Here is a 16,772-nt window from a genome sequence, read left to right as displayed (position 1 = left end):
GGTCAAGTGGTGTAGGTTTGATTCGATGCTACTGGCGTAGAGCTTGGCAAGTATATAGCAGGTAGTAAATGGCTGCCAGCAGACATGGTAATTTTGAAAGTCGGCTTTGTGATGGGTTTGGGCTACGGCATCTACTGGTGGCATGTGGTATTAAGCTCAGTGCATGTGGACCCCGTTGGGTTGGGGCGGGTTGTGAGATTGCGGCCCAGAGCCAAGTAGGCGGTTAGGGGTTTCTGGAGACTGTGGAAGGAGAGGTAGCACAAAAGACAATGGGGTGTTCCCTTCGACAGCACATACACTAAAATTGGAACGGTACAGAGATTAGCATGACTCCTGCGCAAAGGCGGCACGAAAATTTGTGAAGTGTTCCATCAACAACAACAAAAAAAAAAACAAAGGAAGAAAAAGACATTGGGGACTGCGGAAGAACTAAATTTCAAGACTGCATTTTTTTTTTTTTTGTAAGACCAGAAGCTCATTAGAAGAGTTCCTCAATTGCTGCTTCTCCACCCGCTGCGTTGGCGCTTGACCCTGCATATAAATTTAACAACTTTCTGGTGGGTTGCCGTGAAATTTGAAAAACAGTAGCTGAAGCAAAGACCACAAGAAAGGAGAATTGAGATCAAAGAGGAGTGTGTGCCATGGCTGTGGAGGGGTTTCAGTTATGACTCATGAAATGTCATGTAAACAATTTCAAGGAGTTTGAATTTTGTGTCAGAAACAATTGGGAAGACACTGCAAGTTTTTAAAGCAACATCTCAGACATGTCGAAAAAGATGTTTTAATCCCTAAAATAATGACAGAAAAGGCCAGAGAGAGGTGTTCTGAACAAGTTCAAGATTTTACCAAATATTGCAATAATTCTGGAATCTTGATGGAGGAAAATGCTGGAAAGAAAATTCTACATTGAAAAAACGTCTAACTGCTCAACTATAATGGTCCAGCCTTTTATGAAGAATGCAAAATGGAATACCTGAAGGAAGGAAGAATTCAGAAAAACTGGAATTTCTGCAAAGAGAAGGCCTCAGAAGCTTTCCCATAAGCCTGTAGGCAAATATTCAAATGACATTTAGGAACTCTGATATTCATGGAAGTTCCTTATAGTATAAGTCTCCTTAAGTAGTGGACTCAAGAATGTGTGTTTGCTTTATCTTAATTATGGAAATATTAATTTTTGTCTGAAATAAAGATCTTTAATTTAAAAAACTTTCAGAATTAAGATAAAGCAAACACATTCTTGAGTCAATCGAATCTCATACTTCATTAGGAAGTATGCTAGAGCAGGATTAACATTTGAATTCTACACGTATACATTTCACTGTTCTTTGATCTTGGTTTCATCATCTCTAAAATTAGGATTAATTATGTAGTAGTTAGCAGTTGGTTTCCTCACCTTGTGGTAGGGATTTCTCAATCTAGAAAGTCTGTGTCAGTTTCGTGAAGCCTCTTCAGGTCTGTGGTATGCTTTCCAGTTGTCATGGGAGTACTTGGAGATCAATGGCTTGCTCTTCCTTTTTAGGCTTGCAGAATCCTATTCTCTATTGGACTGGAAGCCGATTTCTCTGATGGTTCCAATAGAAGGCCTTTGTGAACAATAAATCCCAACTAAGTGTTAGGGATCACTGTATTTATGTGCTTTTCCTTTGAAGTCTTTGATGCTATTTAGACCAGAAAGTTCTGAAAGATGAAGGTGGGAGTGGTGGGCAGGTAGCTATCTCCTTTTTTCTTTCTTCCTTTTTTTTTTTTTGAGACGGAGTCTCTCTCTGTCACCAGGCTGGAGTGCAGTGGCCTGATCTCACTCAAGCTCACTGCAACCTCTGCCTCCAAGGTTCAAGTGATTCTCCTGCCTCAGCCTCCCAGTGGACTACTACAGGCACGTGCCGCCATGCCCAGCTAATTTTTGTATTTTTGGTAGAGATGGGGTTTCACCATGTTGGCCAGGATGGTCTTGATCTTTTGACCTTGTGATCTGCCCGCCTCAGCCTTCCAAAGTGCTGGGATTACAGATGTGAGCCACCACACCTAGCCTCTTTTTCTTTAGTGTGTTCCAAGCTGTAACTTATTAGAGTGCTTTGGCCAAGAGAGCATATGGTTTGATTGGCATAGATTGGAATGACCTGTAGGCTCTTACTCTGTCCCTAGAGCCATCATGAAGCTGAACGGCCACCAGTTGGAGAACCATGCCCTGAAGGTCTCTTACATCCCTGATGAGCAGATAGCACAAGGACCTGAGAATGGGCGCCGTGGAGGCTTTGGCTCCCGGGGTCAGCCCCGCCAGGGCTCACCTGTGGCAGCGGGGGCTCCAGCCAAGCAGCAGCAAGTGGACATCCCCCTTCGACTCCTGGTGCCCACCCAGTATGTGGGTGCCATAATTGGCAAGGAGGGGGCCACCATCCGCAACATCACAAAACAGACCCAGTCCAAGTGAGTCTTGACTCCTAGGGAATGGTGGCTGGGTGTTAAAAAACAATGGTTGGTACCTAAAGAGGCCTCGTGGAAGCATGCTGGGGACATCAACATTTACCTTTTAGGAAATGTTGCCTGGAGTATTCAAGGGGTCACTGCTTCCAATCCCAGCCTTGTGGGAAAGGGAGGTCAGATGGGCAGGGAGAGTGGGTCTGGGGTGCTGGGCCAATACACTTATTAGCAAGAGAGGTTCTATAATTTCTCATGTTGAGTTTCATAGAAAGTTTCCAAGTAAACCTTATTTTGATATGTCAGCCACTCCTCAGTGCTCTGTGATTTAATGACCACTTAGTGTGGTAACAGGGCTGGCCAACCTGTCCAAAGTCAGGACCATCATAATTGGGTCCCATCTCCCATTCTGCCACAGCCACCTTCTTTCTCTGGTCTTTATAGATGATCAGTGTACTCGTCGGCAAAGAAAGGTCACATTATGTCCTTATCATAGTAAATCTTGTTATTTACTTTGAGTTTGAGGCACTATCTTCTCTTTATATTTGTTTCAAGCAGAAATGCAGCTTTGGAGCTATGGACTGGTAATTCCCACCCCTGCATTTGTGTCATAGGCTGTGTTCTCCCTAACCACCTGTTTAAAAAAATTATTTTTGGTATTTATTTATTTATTTATTTTTGAGGCAGAGTCTCACTCCGTTGCCCAAGCTGGAGTGCAATGGCGTGATCTCAGCTCACTGCAACCCCTGCCTCCCAGGTTCAAGCAGTTCTTGTGCCTCAGCCTCCTGAGTAGCTGAGTACCATCACACTCAGCTAATTTTTTTTCTATTTTTAGTAGAGATGGGATTTCCCCTTGCTAGCCAGGCTGGTTTCAAACTCCTGGCCTCAAGTGATCTACCTGCCTCGGCCTCCAGACATGCTGGGATTATAGCTGTTAGCTACTGTGCCTGGATCGAGACATTGCTGGTCTAAGACAGAATCCAGAGTAACAGATGGGTTGTGTTTCTCCAGTCCACTCATTGCTCTTCCCAAATTTGTACTTGTTTGACCTTGTTCCAAGAAGAGCAGGTTCTATGCCTTTGACTGAGGAGTGGTGGTGGTGGTGGGGAGCCTGAAGTACTGGTATCACTGGGGACAACTAACCAGACTTCTCCTTGTCACCCCCAGGATAGACGTGCATAGGAAGGAGAATGCAGGTGCAGCTGAAAAAGCCATCAGTGTGCACTCCACCCCCGAGGGCTGCTCCTCTGCCTGTAAGATGATCTTGGAGATTATGCATAAAGAGGCCAAGGACACCAAAACGTGAGGCTCTAGCTTTTTTCTTGGATTTTCAGGGGCTGCCAGTCTAGTTGAGCCTCCCCAACTCAACTTTTTACAGCAGTAATACAGACGTGCAGGAAATACAGTCATCAGTCGCACAAAAAGATGTGAACTGAGAAATAAAATCTTCTTACAGGGCTCTGTCACTTAGGCTTGGGTATAGTGGCATGATTTTGCCTTACTGCATCCTCTGCTTCCGGGGATCAAGGGATCCTCCTGCCTCAGCCTTCTGAGTAGCTAGGATAGCAGGCGTGTGCCACCACACCTGACTAGATTTCTGTAGAGATGGGGTTTTACCATATCATCTAGGCTGGTCTTGAACTCCTGGACTCAAGTGACCCTCCACCTCGGCCTCCCAAAGTGCTGGGATTACAGGTGCGTGCCACCACACCCCACCCCTTCTTACTCCTGTTGTATACCCTAAAAATTCTGTGCACTCACAGGTATGTGTATGCGTGCCTACATGTGTACACATGAGTTTTAGCTCAAAGAGAATCACACTGAACAGGCTGTTCTATACTTTTTTTCATTTTCTGTATCAACACATATATTAGTACATATGGACAGACCTCATTGTTTTTATAGAGAATTCCACAGTATAGCTATCCATAGTTGATGTAATGAATCTCCTATTTCTTGATGGATATTTAAATTGTTTTAAAGTTTTCCTCATCGGAAAACAGTAATGGAAGGAATCTGCTTTCATATGCTCCTTTATACACTTGTGCTGTTTAAAACAACTTTATTGGCTGGGCACAGTGGCTCATGCCTCTCATCCCAGCACTTTGGGAGGCTAGGAGTTTTAGACCAGCCTGGGCAACATAGTGAAACCTCACCTCTACAGAAAATAGAAAAGTTAGTTGGATGTGGTGGACAGTGCCTATAGTCCCAGGTACTGGAAAGGCTGAGAAGGGAGGATGGCTTGACCCTAGGAGATCAAGGCTGTGATGAGCCTTGATAGTGTGCCACCGCACTCCAGCCTGGGCTGTAGAGTGAGACCCTGTCTCAAAAAATAAAATAAAATAAATTGGCTTTTTCTTTTTTTGAGCAGTTCACTGCTAAAAATAAATAGGCTTTATTGATGTTCAATTCATATATAATAAATCACATATATTTTTTAAGTATGCAGTTTGATAAGTTTTGAGATGTTTTACTTGGAAATGTCAAATCAGGGGTCTAGAGTGGCATGGTAATGGAGTCTTCATGATGGCCACAATTGAAGGAGATTTTGTCTTCCACTTCTTCCCTTGTCTTCCCAAGGGCTGATGAGGTACCCCTGAAGATCCTGGCCCATAATAACTTTGTAGGGCGTCTCATTGGCAAGGAAGGACGGAACCTGAAAAAGGTGGAGCAAGACACCGAAACAAAAATCACCATTTCTTCGTAAGGCTCTCTTCTGTTTCCCTTTTTATGAGTGGGGGATGCATGTGGGCCAGGGTCAGTATTTCATCATGGAAGCTTGACTTGTGCTGTTTTAAAATTGATGCTCCCTCTGCCTCTGGAAGAAAAATAGTCGAAATGGTAAAAAGTATTTAAAAAAATCTCTATAAGGACTGGATTTGCCCATTTCCACTGTCATATGAGGTGGGGGTGTTGTAGGGTGCTGCCTCTGTAGTCCATGTCCAATCACATCACAGCCCTGTTTCTCTGTGGCTTGAGGACAGCCTGCAACTAGGAGCTAGGGACTCAGGGCTTTAGGGCTGTCACTATGAGAAGTGACTCTGGCCCTTTTCTGTCTGTGGTGGGCTGCTGCTGCAAGCAGTGTGCCTGTTTATTTCATCAGAGACTAGCCTGTGGGCAAAGTAGTTGCTCTTGTCCAAAAAGGTACAGAACATGGATTGTGTAGAATCAGTGGAGAAACTTGGCGGCACAATTCTCTTTCCTGTTTGACCAGCAACCATAATCTGTCTGCGATTGGATCCATTTGCTAACAGAGGGGTTTGAGCTGGGTGTTGTCATCTCCCTCCATCTTACCCCCTGCCCTGGTTACAAACTGGGGACACCAAATACTGGAGATGCAGAATCGTTTGCCGGAAGTTGACTAGCCTGCAGAAATGGTAGGCCTGTGACTCAGCTGGCCTCTTGTCTTTGTTCCTTCCGGGGCCTGGTCCTGGCCTGCCAGTGAAAGGACACGGCTCTGCTCTTCCTGCCAGGTTGCAGGACCTTACCCTCTACAACCCTGAGAGGACCATCACTGTGAAGGGGGCCATTGAGAATTGTTGCAGGGCTGAGCAGGAAATAATGAAGAAAGTTCGAGAGGCCTACGAGAATGATGTGGCTGCCATGAGCGTGAGTGCTGGGCTAGAATCCTCTGGTTATCCTTTCCTGAGTCTTAGCAGTAGCAGCTGGTGGGGTACGGGGTGATGGATATGTGCCCTGTGCCATGTGGCCTTGAAGCTTTAGTTGATGCTTTTGGACCTTGGCAGTGAGAAATAGGTTTTTAAATTGTATTTAATTAGCAAGGATTCTTCACCTGGTTCCTAGGATAGGGGTCCAATCTTGGGCTTTGAGTCCAAGTATGTGGTTCCAAGTATGTGTACAATTTGTGTTTGTGTGCACTTTAGTGAAGTGGGGAGGTTCATCATTTTCATCTGATTTTTATATCTTTTTTTTTCTTTATTTTATTTTATTGAGACAGGGTCTTGCTCTGTTGCCCAGTTGGAGCACAATGGCACGATCATAGCTTACTGCAGCCTTGACCTTCTGGGCTCAAGGGATACTCCTGCCTCAGCCTCCCAAGTACCTAGGAGACTACAGGTGTGCACCACCATGCCCAGCTAATTTTTTAAAATTTTACTTTTTTGAGACAGGGTCTTGCTGTGTCACCCAGGTTGGTCTTGAACTCCTGGGCTCAAATGATTCTCCTGCCTTGGCCTCCCAAAGTACTAGGATTATAAGCATGAGCCAATTCATGCAGCTTATCTCATTTTTTAAAGGAGACTTGGGTTGGGGTACAGACCAAAAATTTTTAGAACCAGAGTCCTAGAAGTCAAATGGAACTCTGTTTCTGTACCTTCTTTTCTTATATAGGGGCATTATAATAGAGTGTCATGAGTCTATTATCTGTCTCCAGCAGTCTGAACAGCCAGAGAGAAAGGACTTCTGAGGTTGTGTAACTTTGGCATTTCTGGTTGCTGTTGCTAGCCCTTAGTCCAATGAGAACATCCTATCACTTAAAATTTCACACCCGAAGTGTGTAGGTGAGAGTGTATGAAAAGCACAAAGTACGCTTTTGTGTAAAAGCATGTAATTAATGTTTTTGGCTCTGGGGCTCCTTGCCCTTCTGGTTCAGCCAGGGCCACACACAAGGGACTACCAGGCCCTGTCAGGGTGTGCTGACTCCTCCTCCTCACCTTTCTTCCACAGCTTCAGTCTCACCTAATCCCTGGCCTGAACCTGGCTGCTGTAGGTCTTTTCCCAGCCTCGTCCAGCGCAGTCCCGCCACCTCCCAGCAGCGTTACTGGGGCTGCTCCCTATAGCTCCTTTATGGTAGGTGGAAGCTCTTATTACATGGGACCCCTGGGCCCATATGTAGCCTCCTTTAACGGGGGGCCAAGCACCCTATGGGAGTTGGCTGCCTGGCCATTTTGCAGGCAGAGGGAAGGAAGGGCTTGGGGTGTCCCTCCTCTCTATTGCTCCTAGCCACTGGCTCTAAGGTTCCCAAGTGTCTGCCTAGAATGCTGTCGGGGCACAGGCAGCACTGTTTCCTCACTCTTTCCTGGCCTTTTCCCTTTACTCCTTCCTCGTTGAGTGAGGATGCAAGGCAGGGGAATGGAGGGTTTCTGGGCCCTGCTCCTTGGTCCCCCAGGTAATAACATTCTGTGTCCTGGCAGCAGGCTCCCGAGCAGGAGATGGTGCAGGTGTTTATTCCCGCCCAGGCAGTGGGCGCCATCATCGGCAAGAAGGGGCAGCACATCAAACAGCTTTCCCGGTTTGCCAGCGCCTCCATCAAGGTGATCTGCTCTGTGGGTCTTCCTGTTTCTGGAAAGGGAGGGGGCTCTGCTTCTATCACTCTATACTTTCTCCCAGATTCCCCATACTCATTTGAGAATTCTGTGTCTCATGTGAGGGGGCTTTCCCCCATAGAATTGCAGTCCTCTTTCTTTTTAACCTTGCTTGATCCCCATGGAATGGCTTCAGTGCTTCTGGGTTTTCAGGCTGGGCAGGGCAGGGTTGTAACATAGAAAGAGAACTTAGGTTCTAACACAAATAGAATTGGGTTCAAATCCCAGACCCACTTTATCACCCCTTCCCCCATACGCTATGTGATCTGAGTCTCACTTTCCTCATCAGTACAATGTAATGAGGCTATGCAGCCAAAACCTTTGGCTCACATAGTAACACCAAGTGTTGATTATTTGTCACCTTCCCTAGCCAGTGTCTAGGGGAGAGAGAAGGGAGATCTGTCATCGTGAAACAAAGGTACTGTTAATTTTCACAAACTAAACCCAGTTGCTTCAGTTGTCTTAAAGGCGTTGGGCAGAAAACTTGATTGCTCCCCAGTGGAGGTGCAGTTATTGTCCTCTATCTGTTGGTCATTTTATTTATGTCCTTACCTGTTGGCAAGACTCCACTGAAACCTCTTGGGAGATCAGGAGATTGGTAGGTGGAGGGGGCAGGAGGTCCTACTTAGAAAATGTCATTGAAGCCAGTCCTTCTAACTGATCACCTCTGCCCTCCTAATAATTCTGGTGTGCAGGGGTGATGATGTGGGCTTCAGGGTCTTTGTTCTTCCTTTCCTAAGTCTTCAGAATGGGTAGTTCGAGTAAGGGTGGTAAAGGGGAACTGGATGAAGTAGGTATGGTGGGGGTCTTCCCATGGCGGGTCCATCATTGATTAGCTTTTTTGCTCTTTAGATTGCACCACCTGAAACACCTGACTCCAAAGTTCGTATGGTTATCATCACTGGACCGCCGGAGGCCCAATTCAAGGTTTTGGTCTTTATTGTTTTCCAAGCTGAACATGGAGGAATTGAGGTTGGGTATTTCCTCTGTGGTAGGAAAAAGGCTGGGGCAGTTTGCCATTAGCCATCAAGTCCTCATCATATATTTAAGCCTTCCCTGCAGGATAAAGGGCTGCAGAGCTATTTTCAAATTGACGTCAAACTCAATTTCTGTTGACTTCCACTTCCCTTTTTAAAGTCAACAGAAGAAGATGGGAAGGAAAGAAGTCCGAAGGCATCTTATTTGCACTCTGCCTTCATTTCTAAGGAAGGCCTTTGATGCCAGATTCTCTTCTTTTATGTCCCCGCTAAATCCTAAGGTTCTCGAACTTCTGATCAGACAGCCAAAAAATGAACCATCTATTAGCTTAACTTAACCTGTAGAGGACTGGGACGGCTCTCTGGGCCACTGGAATGTCAGGCTACCCTGCCCTCTGTGTGACTTGATTACTTTCCATTTAGGGCCTTGAAATGCTGGTCAATGTAATCATCCCAGACCCCATAGGTCTGGTTTGTAGCTTGTGAATTACGTTCCTCTGGGAAATATTTTTTCCCTTGGGGAGTGTTTATTCGCTTACTCATAACTCATAATCTCCACTCAGGGTCTCCAGTGTGATAGCTAAGCAGAAGGAATGCTGACAAGCTGCCCACCTGCGCCTTGCCCTTCAGCTGCCTTAGATGGTTGGCCCGACTAGGATGGGGAGGGCCTGTGGGCCAGAGCTTGGGGGCTATACTTCCTTTTCCCCACTTTTCCTTTTTGTCACAGATACATGATCCACTGATTAACAATTACCTCCTCTTCCCAGGCTCAGGGAAGAATCTATGGCAAACTCAAGGAGGAGAACTTCTTTGGTCCCAAGGAGGAAGTGAAGCTGGAAACCCACATACGGGTGCCAGCATCGGCAGCTGGCCGGGTCATTGGCAAAGGTGGCAAAACGGTGAGCTGTGAGGGCCAGGTTGAAAGCCCTGGGCCTTGGTCTCCAATCCCAACAGCTCTCTTTGGGCTCCTGTGCTGCTCAACTTCAGGTCTCCTAATTTGTTCATTTACTTGATTCTACTTCCCAAGCTCAGCTCCTGACTCTTCCAGTTTCTCCCCACTAGTCACCCTGGCTCCTCCCTGCAGCCCCACCCATGCTTTTTTGATGGCACCCTGAGCTCCTCTCTGGCCACCCCCAGGTGAACGAGTTGCAGAATTTGACGGCAGCTGAGGTGGTAGTGCCGAGAGACCAGACCCCTGATGAGAATGACCAGGTCATCGTGAAAATCATCGGACATTTCTATGCCAGTCAGGTACATATGGTGCTCCCCCATTGCGGGAGGGCTACAGGAGCCCAGGGAGCAGAGAAGCAGAGACTCCAGAGGTTGACTTGCATGACCTTGGCAAATCCTGTGGCCTCAGCCACATCTGCCTGCCTCTGGGCTAGGTTATTACCCTCTTTCAGATGCAGAAGTAGGATGCGTGGATGACTTACTCCTTCTGATTACTCTCTAGGGAAAGTGATTTGACAACTTTCATGTTTATATATTGTATATTAACATGCTACATATATTGTATATTGTAACACACACACACACACACACACACACATATAATATGTTAAACATTAGTCCCCTCCCTAGCCCCTTTCTGCACTGGTTAGGAAAGAAGATTGGTTTTGTTCATGGAATAATGATCACAGTACTAATACCCTGGATTGACTGCATTTTTGAAATGTAATTCCTCTGCTTTTCTCAGAATGGCTATTCCCTCCCTGGTTTCTGCTCTTCCACCCTTCCCTTCCTTTCCCAGAACTCATCATTGCTGTCCAGCACTGGGACAGGCTCCAGAGCCTAGAAGGAAAGGCCAATATCAGGTTCAAATTTTGCTGAACCTCAACAAGGCAGGCAAACAGGTGGTTGACAGCTAATGGTGTTTTCCTAAAATCTTAAATCCATCAGTGTTAGAACTGGAAAGGAACTTTGGAGACTGTTGATGACGGCTCCTACAATTCATAGAGGATATCTGGATCTCGGCAGGCTTGTGGTCTGCTGGGGCTGCTAGAGCAATTGGAGCAAACTGGCTCTTGGATTTTTGGCTTTCAGTGCCATGTGGTGTAGCATCGAGTACGAAGGTTTTGGAGCCAGGGAGCTTTGACCTCAAACTTCACATACATTGCCTTTCTGCTATGTGACCTTGGATAAGTAACTGTCTGATAACCCTTTGAGAAGTATTAATAAGATAGGTTTTAGTTACATCTCAATAATATATACATATGTATGTGTATGTGTGTATATATATGAAACAAACAAAAGAAGTATTAATAAGAGCCATAATAATAATATCTAAGACTTACAGGTTGGGTACCTTTGACATAAACAAGCACTGTTTTATATGGTTTATATATATATTAACTCATTTAATTCCCACAACAATTTCATTTTATAAACGAAGCTTAAGAGGGTAAATGGGATCTTTAATTCAGCTGTTTTGTTTTTTAAAGAGAGTAAATATATCCAAAGATGGACAAAGTCAGGATATATGAATATTAAACACTGAAGCAATTTCAGCTGATGAGACTAAGAATTAAATGAAAAGCTATATAAAACATCAAGCCAGGGTTGATGAAGTTGGACCTCTTACTGACTTCCACATTATTTCCCCAACCTAGATTAACTTCCTTTTTTCTTTTTTTGGTGGAGACAGGGTCTTGCTCTTGTCTCCCAGGCTGGAGTGCAGTGGTATGATCATGGCTCACTGCAGCCTCTACCTCCCAGGCTCGAGTGATCCTCCCACCCCAGTCCCCATAAGTAGCTGGGACTATAGGCTGGCAGCACCACACCCAGCTAATTTTTGTATTTTTTTTTTTGCAGTGACGAGGTTTCACCATGTGGTCCAGGCTGTTCTTGAACTCCTAGGCTGAAGCAATCTAGCCATCTGACTGCCTCAGCCTCCCAAAGTGCTGGGATTACAGGCGTGAGCCACAATGCCCAGACTCAGCTTCTCCTCTTAAACCAGGAAAGGAAGCACTCATTTATGGAAAGGAGACATTCTTCTGATCTTCATTCTATGAAGTGAATCCCATTTTGCAGTTGATTTCCCTTATACAACTTTATTCTTAGGGAAGAACCTTTTTTTTTTTTTTTTTTTTTTTTGAGTCGGAGTTTTGCTCTTGTTACTCAGGCTGGAGTGCAATGGCGCGATCTCTGCTCACCACAACCTCCGCCTCCTGGGTTCAGGCAATTCTCCTGCCTCAGCCTCCTGAGTAGCTGGGATTATAGGCATGCACCACCATGCCCAGCTAATTTTTTGTATTTTTAATAGAGATGGGGTTTCACCATGTTGACCAGGATGGTCTCGATCTCTTGACCTCGTGATCCACCCACCTCAGCCTCCCAAAGTGCTGGGATTACAGGCATGAGCCACTGCGCCCGGCCCCAGGGAAGAACCTTTTAAGAAGGAAATAATAAAAGATTTGGTATTTTGTCCATTTTCACAGTGAAGCTTATGTATTTATGCTTTTTGACTAACCCATATCTGGACTTTAGTATTTATTTAAAAAAATTTTTTTGAGACAGCGTTTCACTATGTCACCCAGGCTGGAGTGCAGTGGCACGATCTTGGCTCACTGCAACCTCCACCTCAACCTCCTTACCTCAATCATTTGCAACCTCCGTTCAAATGATTCTCCTGCCTCAGCCTCCCAAGTAGCTGGGATTACAGGCATGTGCCACCACACTTGACTGATTTTTGTATTTTTAGTAGAGATGGGGTTTCACCATGTTGTCTAGGCTGCTCTTGAACTCCTGACCTTAGGTAATTCACCCACCTCAGCCTCTCAAAGTGCTGGGATTACACAGGCATGAGCCACTGTACCTGGCCATATCTGGACATTTTATTCCTTTTCCTGGGGTATTAAAATGAGGCATGGATTTGTGATGATATCTCTTAAGTTATGATGCTCTTCAGCAACCCTCTACAACAGGGGTCCCCAAGCCCAGGGTCAGGAACTGGTACTGGGCCGCACAGCAGGAGGTGAACAGCAGGCAAGCGGGCTTTACCTCCTGAGTTCTGCTTCCCGTCAGATCAGTGCGGCATTAGATTCTCATAGGAGCAGGAACCCTGTTGTGAAGTACTCGAGGGATGCACAGAGCATTGGAGGTATCTGGGTTTCGCACTCCTAATGAGAATCTAACTAATGACTGCTGATCTGAGGTGTCATCCTAAACCACGCCCACATCCCCACCCCTGTCCATGGAAGAAAAATTGTCTTCCATGAAACCAGTCCCTGGTGCCAGAATGGTTGGGGACCACTGGTCTACAACATGTAATATATTTCTACCTAGAAACTCTAGGCATTCTATTTTGGGTTCGGTAATGTGTATCAACTTTGTCAAGTTTTAGATTCTGATGAATGGGTTTATACTACTGTTTGTTCTCCCATCACATCTCCCAACCCCATCTCCCACCCACATCCACCATGTTTGCTGTATTTTCCAGTGGATGCTCAGGCTTCACTGGAGGCAAAGAAATAGAAATAACAAGGTCACCCCAACCCTCATTCTTCCTCTTTATCTTTCCTCTGAGTCCCATGTGACATGTTTTGTTTATTGCCTGTGTCTGGACCTGATGACTTCTCTTTTGTGGAAGACTGTTTCCTTGAAGGTCCTCACCCCTTCTTGCTTGTTCTTGCCGCAGATGGCTCAGCGGAAGATCCGAGACATCCTGGCCCAGGTTAAGCAGCAGCATCAGAAGGGACAGAGTAACCAGGCCCAGGCACGGAGGAAGTGACCAGCCCCTCCCTATCCCTTCAAGTCCAGGACAACAACGGGCAGAAATCCAGAGTGTGCTCTCCCCGGCAGGCCTGAGAATGAGTGGGAATCCGGGACACCTGGGCCGGGCTGTAGATCAGGTTTGCCCACTCGCTTGAGAAAGACGTTCTAGTGAGGAACCCTGATCTCTCAGCCCCAAACACCCAGCCAATTGGCCCAACACTGTCCGCTCCTTGGGGTGTCAGAAATTCTAGTGCAAGGCGCTTTTAAACGTGGATTGTATAAAGAAGCTCTCCAGGCCCCACTAAGAGGGTGGATAACACTCCAGTGGGAAGAAAAATAAAATTTCTATCAGGTTTTAAAAACATGCAGAGGGGTGTTTTAATCAGCCTTAAAGGATGATTTATTTCTTGACCCTACTAACACTTTTCCAGTATTCTTCCTCCTACTTGGGTAATTGATTAAAATACCTCCATTCTCCACCTCTTTCTATATTTACACTAATTGTTTTATCTTTATTGCTACCAGATAAAAATGGGAATGAATGCATCGCTTTGCTTACAATATTGACTCAAGGGAAAAGAAAAGTCAGTGTCTGTAGATTACTCTCTAACCAATCAATAGGTATAATAAGGAATGAAGAAGAGGGAAAAATGGAGAGAAAGATGGTTAAAATACATAGTAATCCACGTTTAAAAGGAGTGCCCTTGTGGCTGATCTGTTCCAGTTCACCATCTTCAAATTGGCACAACTGAAATTCCCCCACTCTGTTGGGGCTTCCCCACATTCACGTCCCTCTCCCGTGTAGGTTCCACATTATGTCCAGGTGCACATAGGTGGTATTGAATGCTCAGCAGGGTAGGGGCTGACCACTGTCCCAGATTCCCATCGTTCTCAGGCAGATTTTATATTTTTTTAAAGTCTATTTTAATGATTGGATATGAGCACTGGGAAGGGGATGCTAACTCCCCTTGATAAAGTCTCAGTTCCATGGAGGACTTGAGTGGCCCCAAAGGCTGCCACAGTGCCCTCACCCCAGCCCATGTGTTCCCATAAGGGCTGGTTCCTGGAGGCAGGGGTTGTGGGGCACTCCCAGCCACGGCACTGTTTCCTTGGTAGTGGGACTTGGAACGCAACCCTGAACTCCTGATAAAGCTAAAGTCCATCATCTGGCAAATTCAGTAAATTGGAGAGTACTTGCTTCTGTTTGTATCTGAGAGGAATTTTTAACGGACGGTTTCTGTCTCCGTGAATTATTATTGGCATATTCCGAATACCAGCAGCATTGTACACCAAGGGGGTAAATAAGCTTAATTTATTAATTTACCAGGCTCAATAAGATCCCATGGAGTGTTTAGCCCTTGTAGGGGACAGAAGCCATCAGTTAAATGAGGTTAGGCCTCCCCTCCTAATATACTGATTGACAATGCATATTAGCCAGGTAATGCACTTTAGCTACCCTGGACAATGCTATCAAGTGTGCTGGGAAGAGAGGAAGGCCTCTCTACATGTGGAAAAGCCCATGTGTGGAGTTCCCTCCTTTCAACATTGCAACAACGGTAACAACAAGACAACCGCAACATGTGGGCGTAGTCAGGCAATGCTGTGTGCGAAGTAAACTACCTCAAGGTATGAAGTTACCTCAGCAATTATTTTCCTTTTTGTTCCCCCAACCCCATTAAAAAAATTTTTTTTTGATTTTTGTTTTTTTGCGGCTTGCTGATATTTTATATAAAAAAGCAAAGCAAAGCAAAAGAGAAGCTGATAGTCTTGAATATTTTATTTTTTTAATGAAAAGAAAAAACAAGAAAGTTATGTTTCATAATTTCTTACAACATGAGCCAGTAACCCTTTAGGAACTCTCTATGGAGAACAGGCCTGGTGGGAAAGGCTGTGGGGGCTGGCCCCTTAGGAGGAGGCTAGTTAGTGCTAAGAGGGAAGGCCTAGGTTTTAGAGAGCCCAGAGGGGCAGAGCCCAGAGGCTTATTTGGCTCTGATCTCTGACTTCTAGAGCCCCAGCTGCTGGCCGCTGCTGGAATATCCTACCTGTTAGGGTTAAAAGGCTTAGCAGAGCTGGGGGCCCTCAGTGTGGCAAAACAGTATCTAATAACCAACCACTGACCCTTGGTCTCCTCTTTCCTCCTCTGGTTAAACAGCATCCCAGCCAGCTTTTCCCACCAGTGGTGCTGTTGAGATATTTTAAAATATTGCCTCCGTTTTATCGAGGAGAGAAATAATACCTAAAAAATATACCCTTTAAAAAAAAATCTATATTTCTCTGTCTAAAAATATGGGAGCCAAGATTCCATTCATGGAAGAAAGACAAGGCCACCCTCTCGCCCTCAGAGAGGTCCACCTAGTTTGGCATTGCAATGCTTTTCATTATTTTTGTTATTGTTTCATTTCAATTCCATCTTGCTATTCTTCTTAATCTGTATCCATAGATCCAAGGGGCAAATGGATACTAGATAACTGCCCCCACCTCTTTCTCCCTGTTTTCTTTAGATTGGTCTGATTGATTTTAAAAGTGGACCCAAACTTAGGAAATTACTCATTTAGGGTGGCTGGTGGCAAGGAGGGGCAGGGGATATGGAGCCATGACTGGGACAGGTTCCTGCTTTATCACTTTCTCCCTAGACATTCCCTTGTAGCCCCCAGAACTGTCTGGCCCAAATTGAAAAGAAGCAGAAAAGCATTTAAGGATCACATCAGGCCAGTAGAATTAAGCCTCTCCACCTGTCCCAACCACAGAAAGGGTCTCCCAGCTTTCCATCTCTGGCTCTATATGCTTTATCCCAAAACAAAGCAGATAACGTTCAGACATCGGCCATGTAGTAATTTAAAGCGAGTTTCCAGCAGCAAGCATGCTTTGATATCTGGTTCAGGCTATCATCAGGAAGAAAAAAATATCCCACAGTACCTGAAATGTGATTGTTGCAGTGTTCAGTTTCCTTGGGGGCCTGCTCCCTTCACAACTTGAGTCCAAGTCCTTTTCCGTTGGCTGATTCAGCTCCCAGAGGAAACCAGGAAGTGGGTGGCAAGGGACTGGAAAAACTTGACTTGCTTGCATTAGGCAAGGCTCCACTCATTGTTGATATTTGCCTAGCAAGAAAATCGTGGAAGTTATACCACTAGTAAGCAAAAGGAGCGTGGTTTGGTGGTTAAGGTTTAGTGGGATGAAGGACCTGTCTTGGTGGGCCCTCCTGTGCCCTGTAGGCTAGGTCTTAGGGCAGCTCCTTGCCCTCCTACTCAGTGCCTCCATTTCCCCATTCTTGGTGAGATAACAAGCTATTGCGAAAAGCACTTGGGAGATTTGGATGATTTGAGAAGAGTGACTTAAAAAAAAA

At 45.5% G+C, this 16,772-nt stretch overlaps 1 protein-coding gene, 1 non-coding gene and 1 pseudogene across 4 annotated transcripts in view; all 3 read left to right on the top strand.

Annotated features, from left to right (window-relative positions):
- The window catches only part of IGF2BP1 (insulin like growth factor 2 mRNA binding protein 1), a 54,381-nt gene extending 39,752 nt beyond the window's left edge, over positions 1–14,629 (top strand). For 2 of the 3 annotated variants that reach the window (XM_002748460.6, XM_035301307.3), the window contains 10 exons: positions 2,143–2,424; positions 3,583–3,717; positions 4,996–5,118; positions 5,889–6,024; positions 7,102–7,224; positions 7,569–7,688; positions 8,592–8,666; positions 9,484–9,615; positions 9,854–9,967; positions 13,353–14,629. In XM_002748460.6, the coding sequence (XP_002748506.1) occupies positions 2,143–2,424; positions 3,583–3,717; positions 4,996–5,118; positions 5,889–6,024; positions 7,102–7,224; positions 7,569–7,688; positions 8,592–8,666; positions 9,484–9,615; positions 9,854–9,967; positions 13,353–13,445 (1,333 nt within the window). In that variant the 3' untranslated portion in view covers positions 13,446–14,629. The remainder of the gene's footprint in view (positions 1–2,142; positions 2,425–3,582; positions 3,718–4,995; positions 5,119–5,888; positions 6,025–7,101; positions 7,225–7,568; positions 7,689–8,591; positions 8,667–9,483; positions 9,616–9,853; positions 9,968–13,352) is intronic. The other variant, XM_017972690.4, reaches the window with a different exon arrangement.
- On the top strand, positions 275–378 carry LOC118154285 (U6 spliceosomal RNA). The gene has a single exon (XR_004744164.1). It is a non-coding gene; the product is annotated as a U6 spliceosomal RNA (small nuclear RNA).
- On the top strand, positions 659–1,136 carry LOC118154035 (COX assembly mitochondrial protein homolog pseudogene; annotated as a pseudogene).
- Positions 14,630–16,772: the final 2,143 nt, after the last annotated feature.

The sequence above is a fragment of the Callithrix jacchus genome, chromosome 5 (genome assembly GCF_049354715.1).
Source record: "Callithrix jacchus isolate 240 chromosome 5, calJac240_pri, whole genome shotgun sequence".
NCBI lineage: Eukaryota > Metazoa > Chordata > Mammalia > Primates > Cebidae > Callithrix > Callithrix jacchus.
Note: the sequence above shows the minus strand (reverse complement) of the source record. Positions and strands in the feature narration are given on the sequence as shown.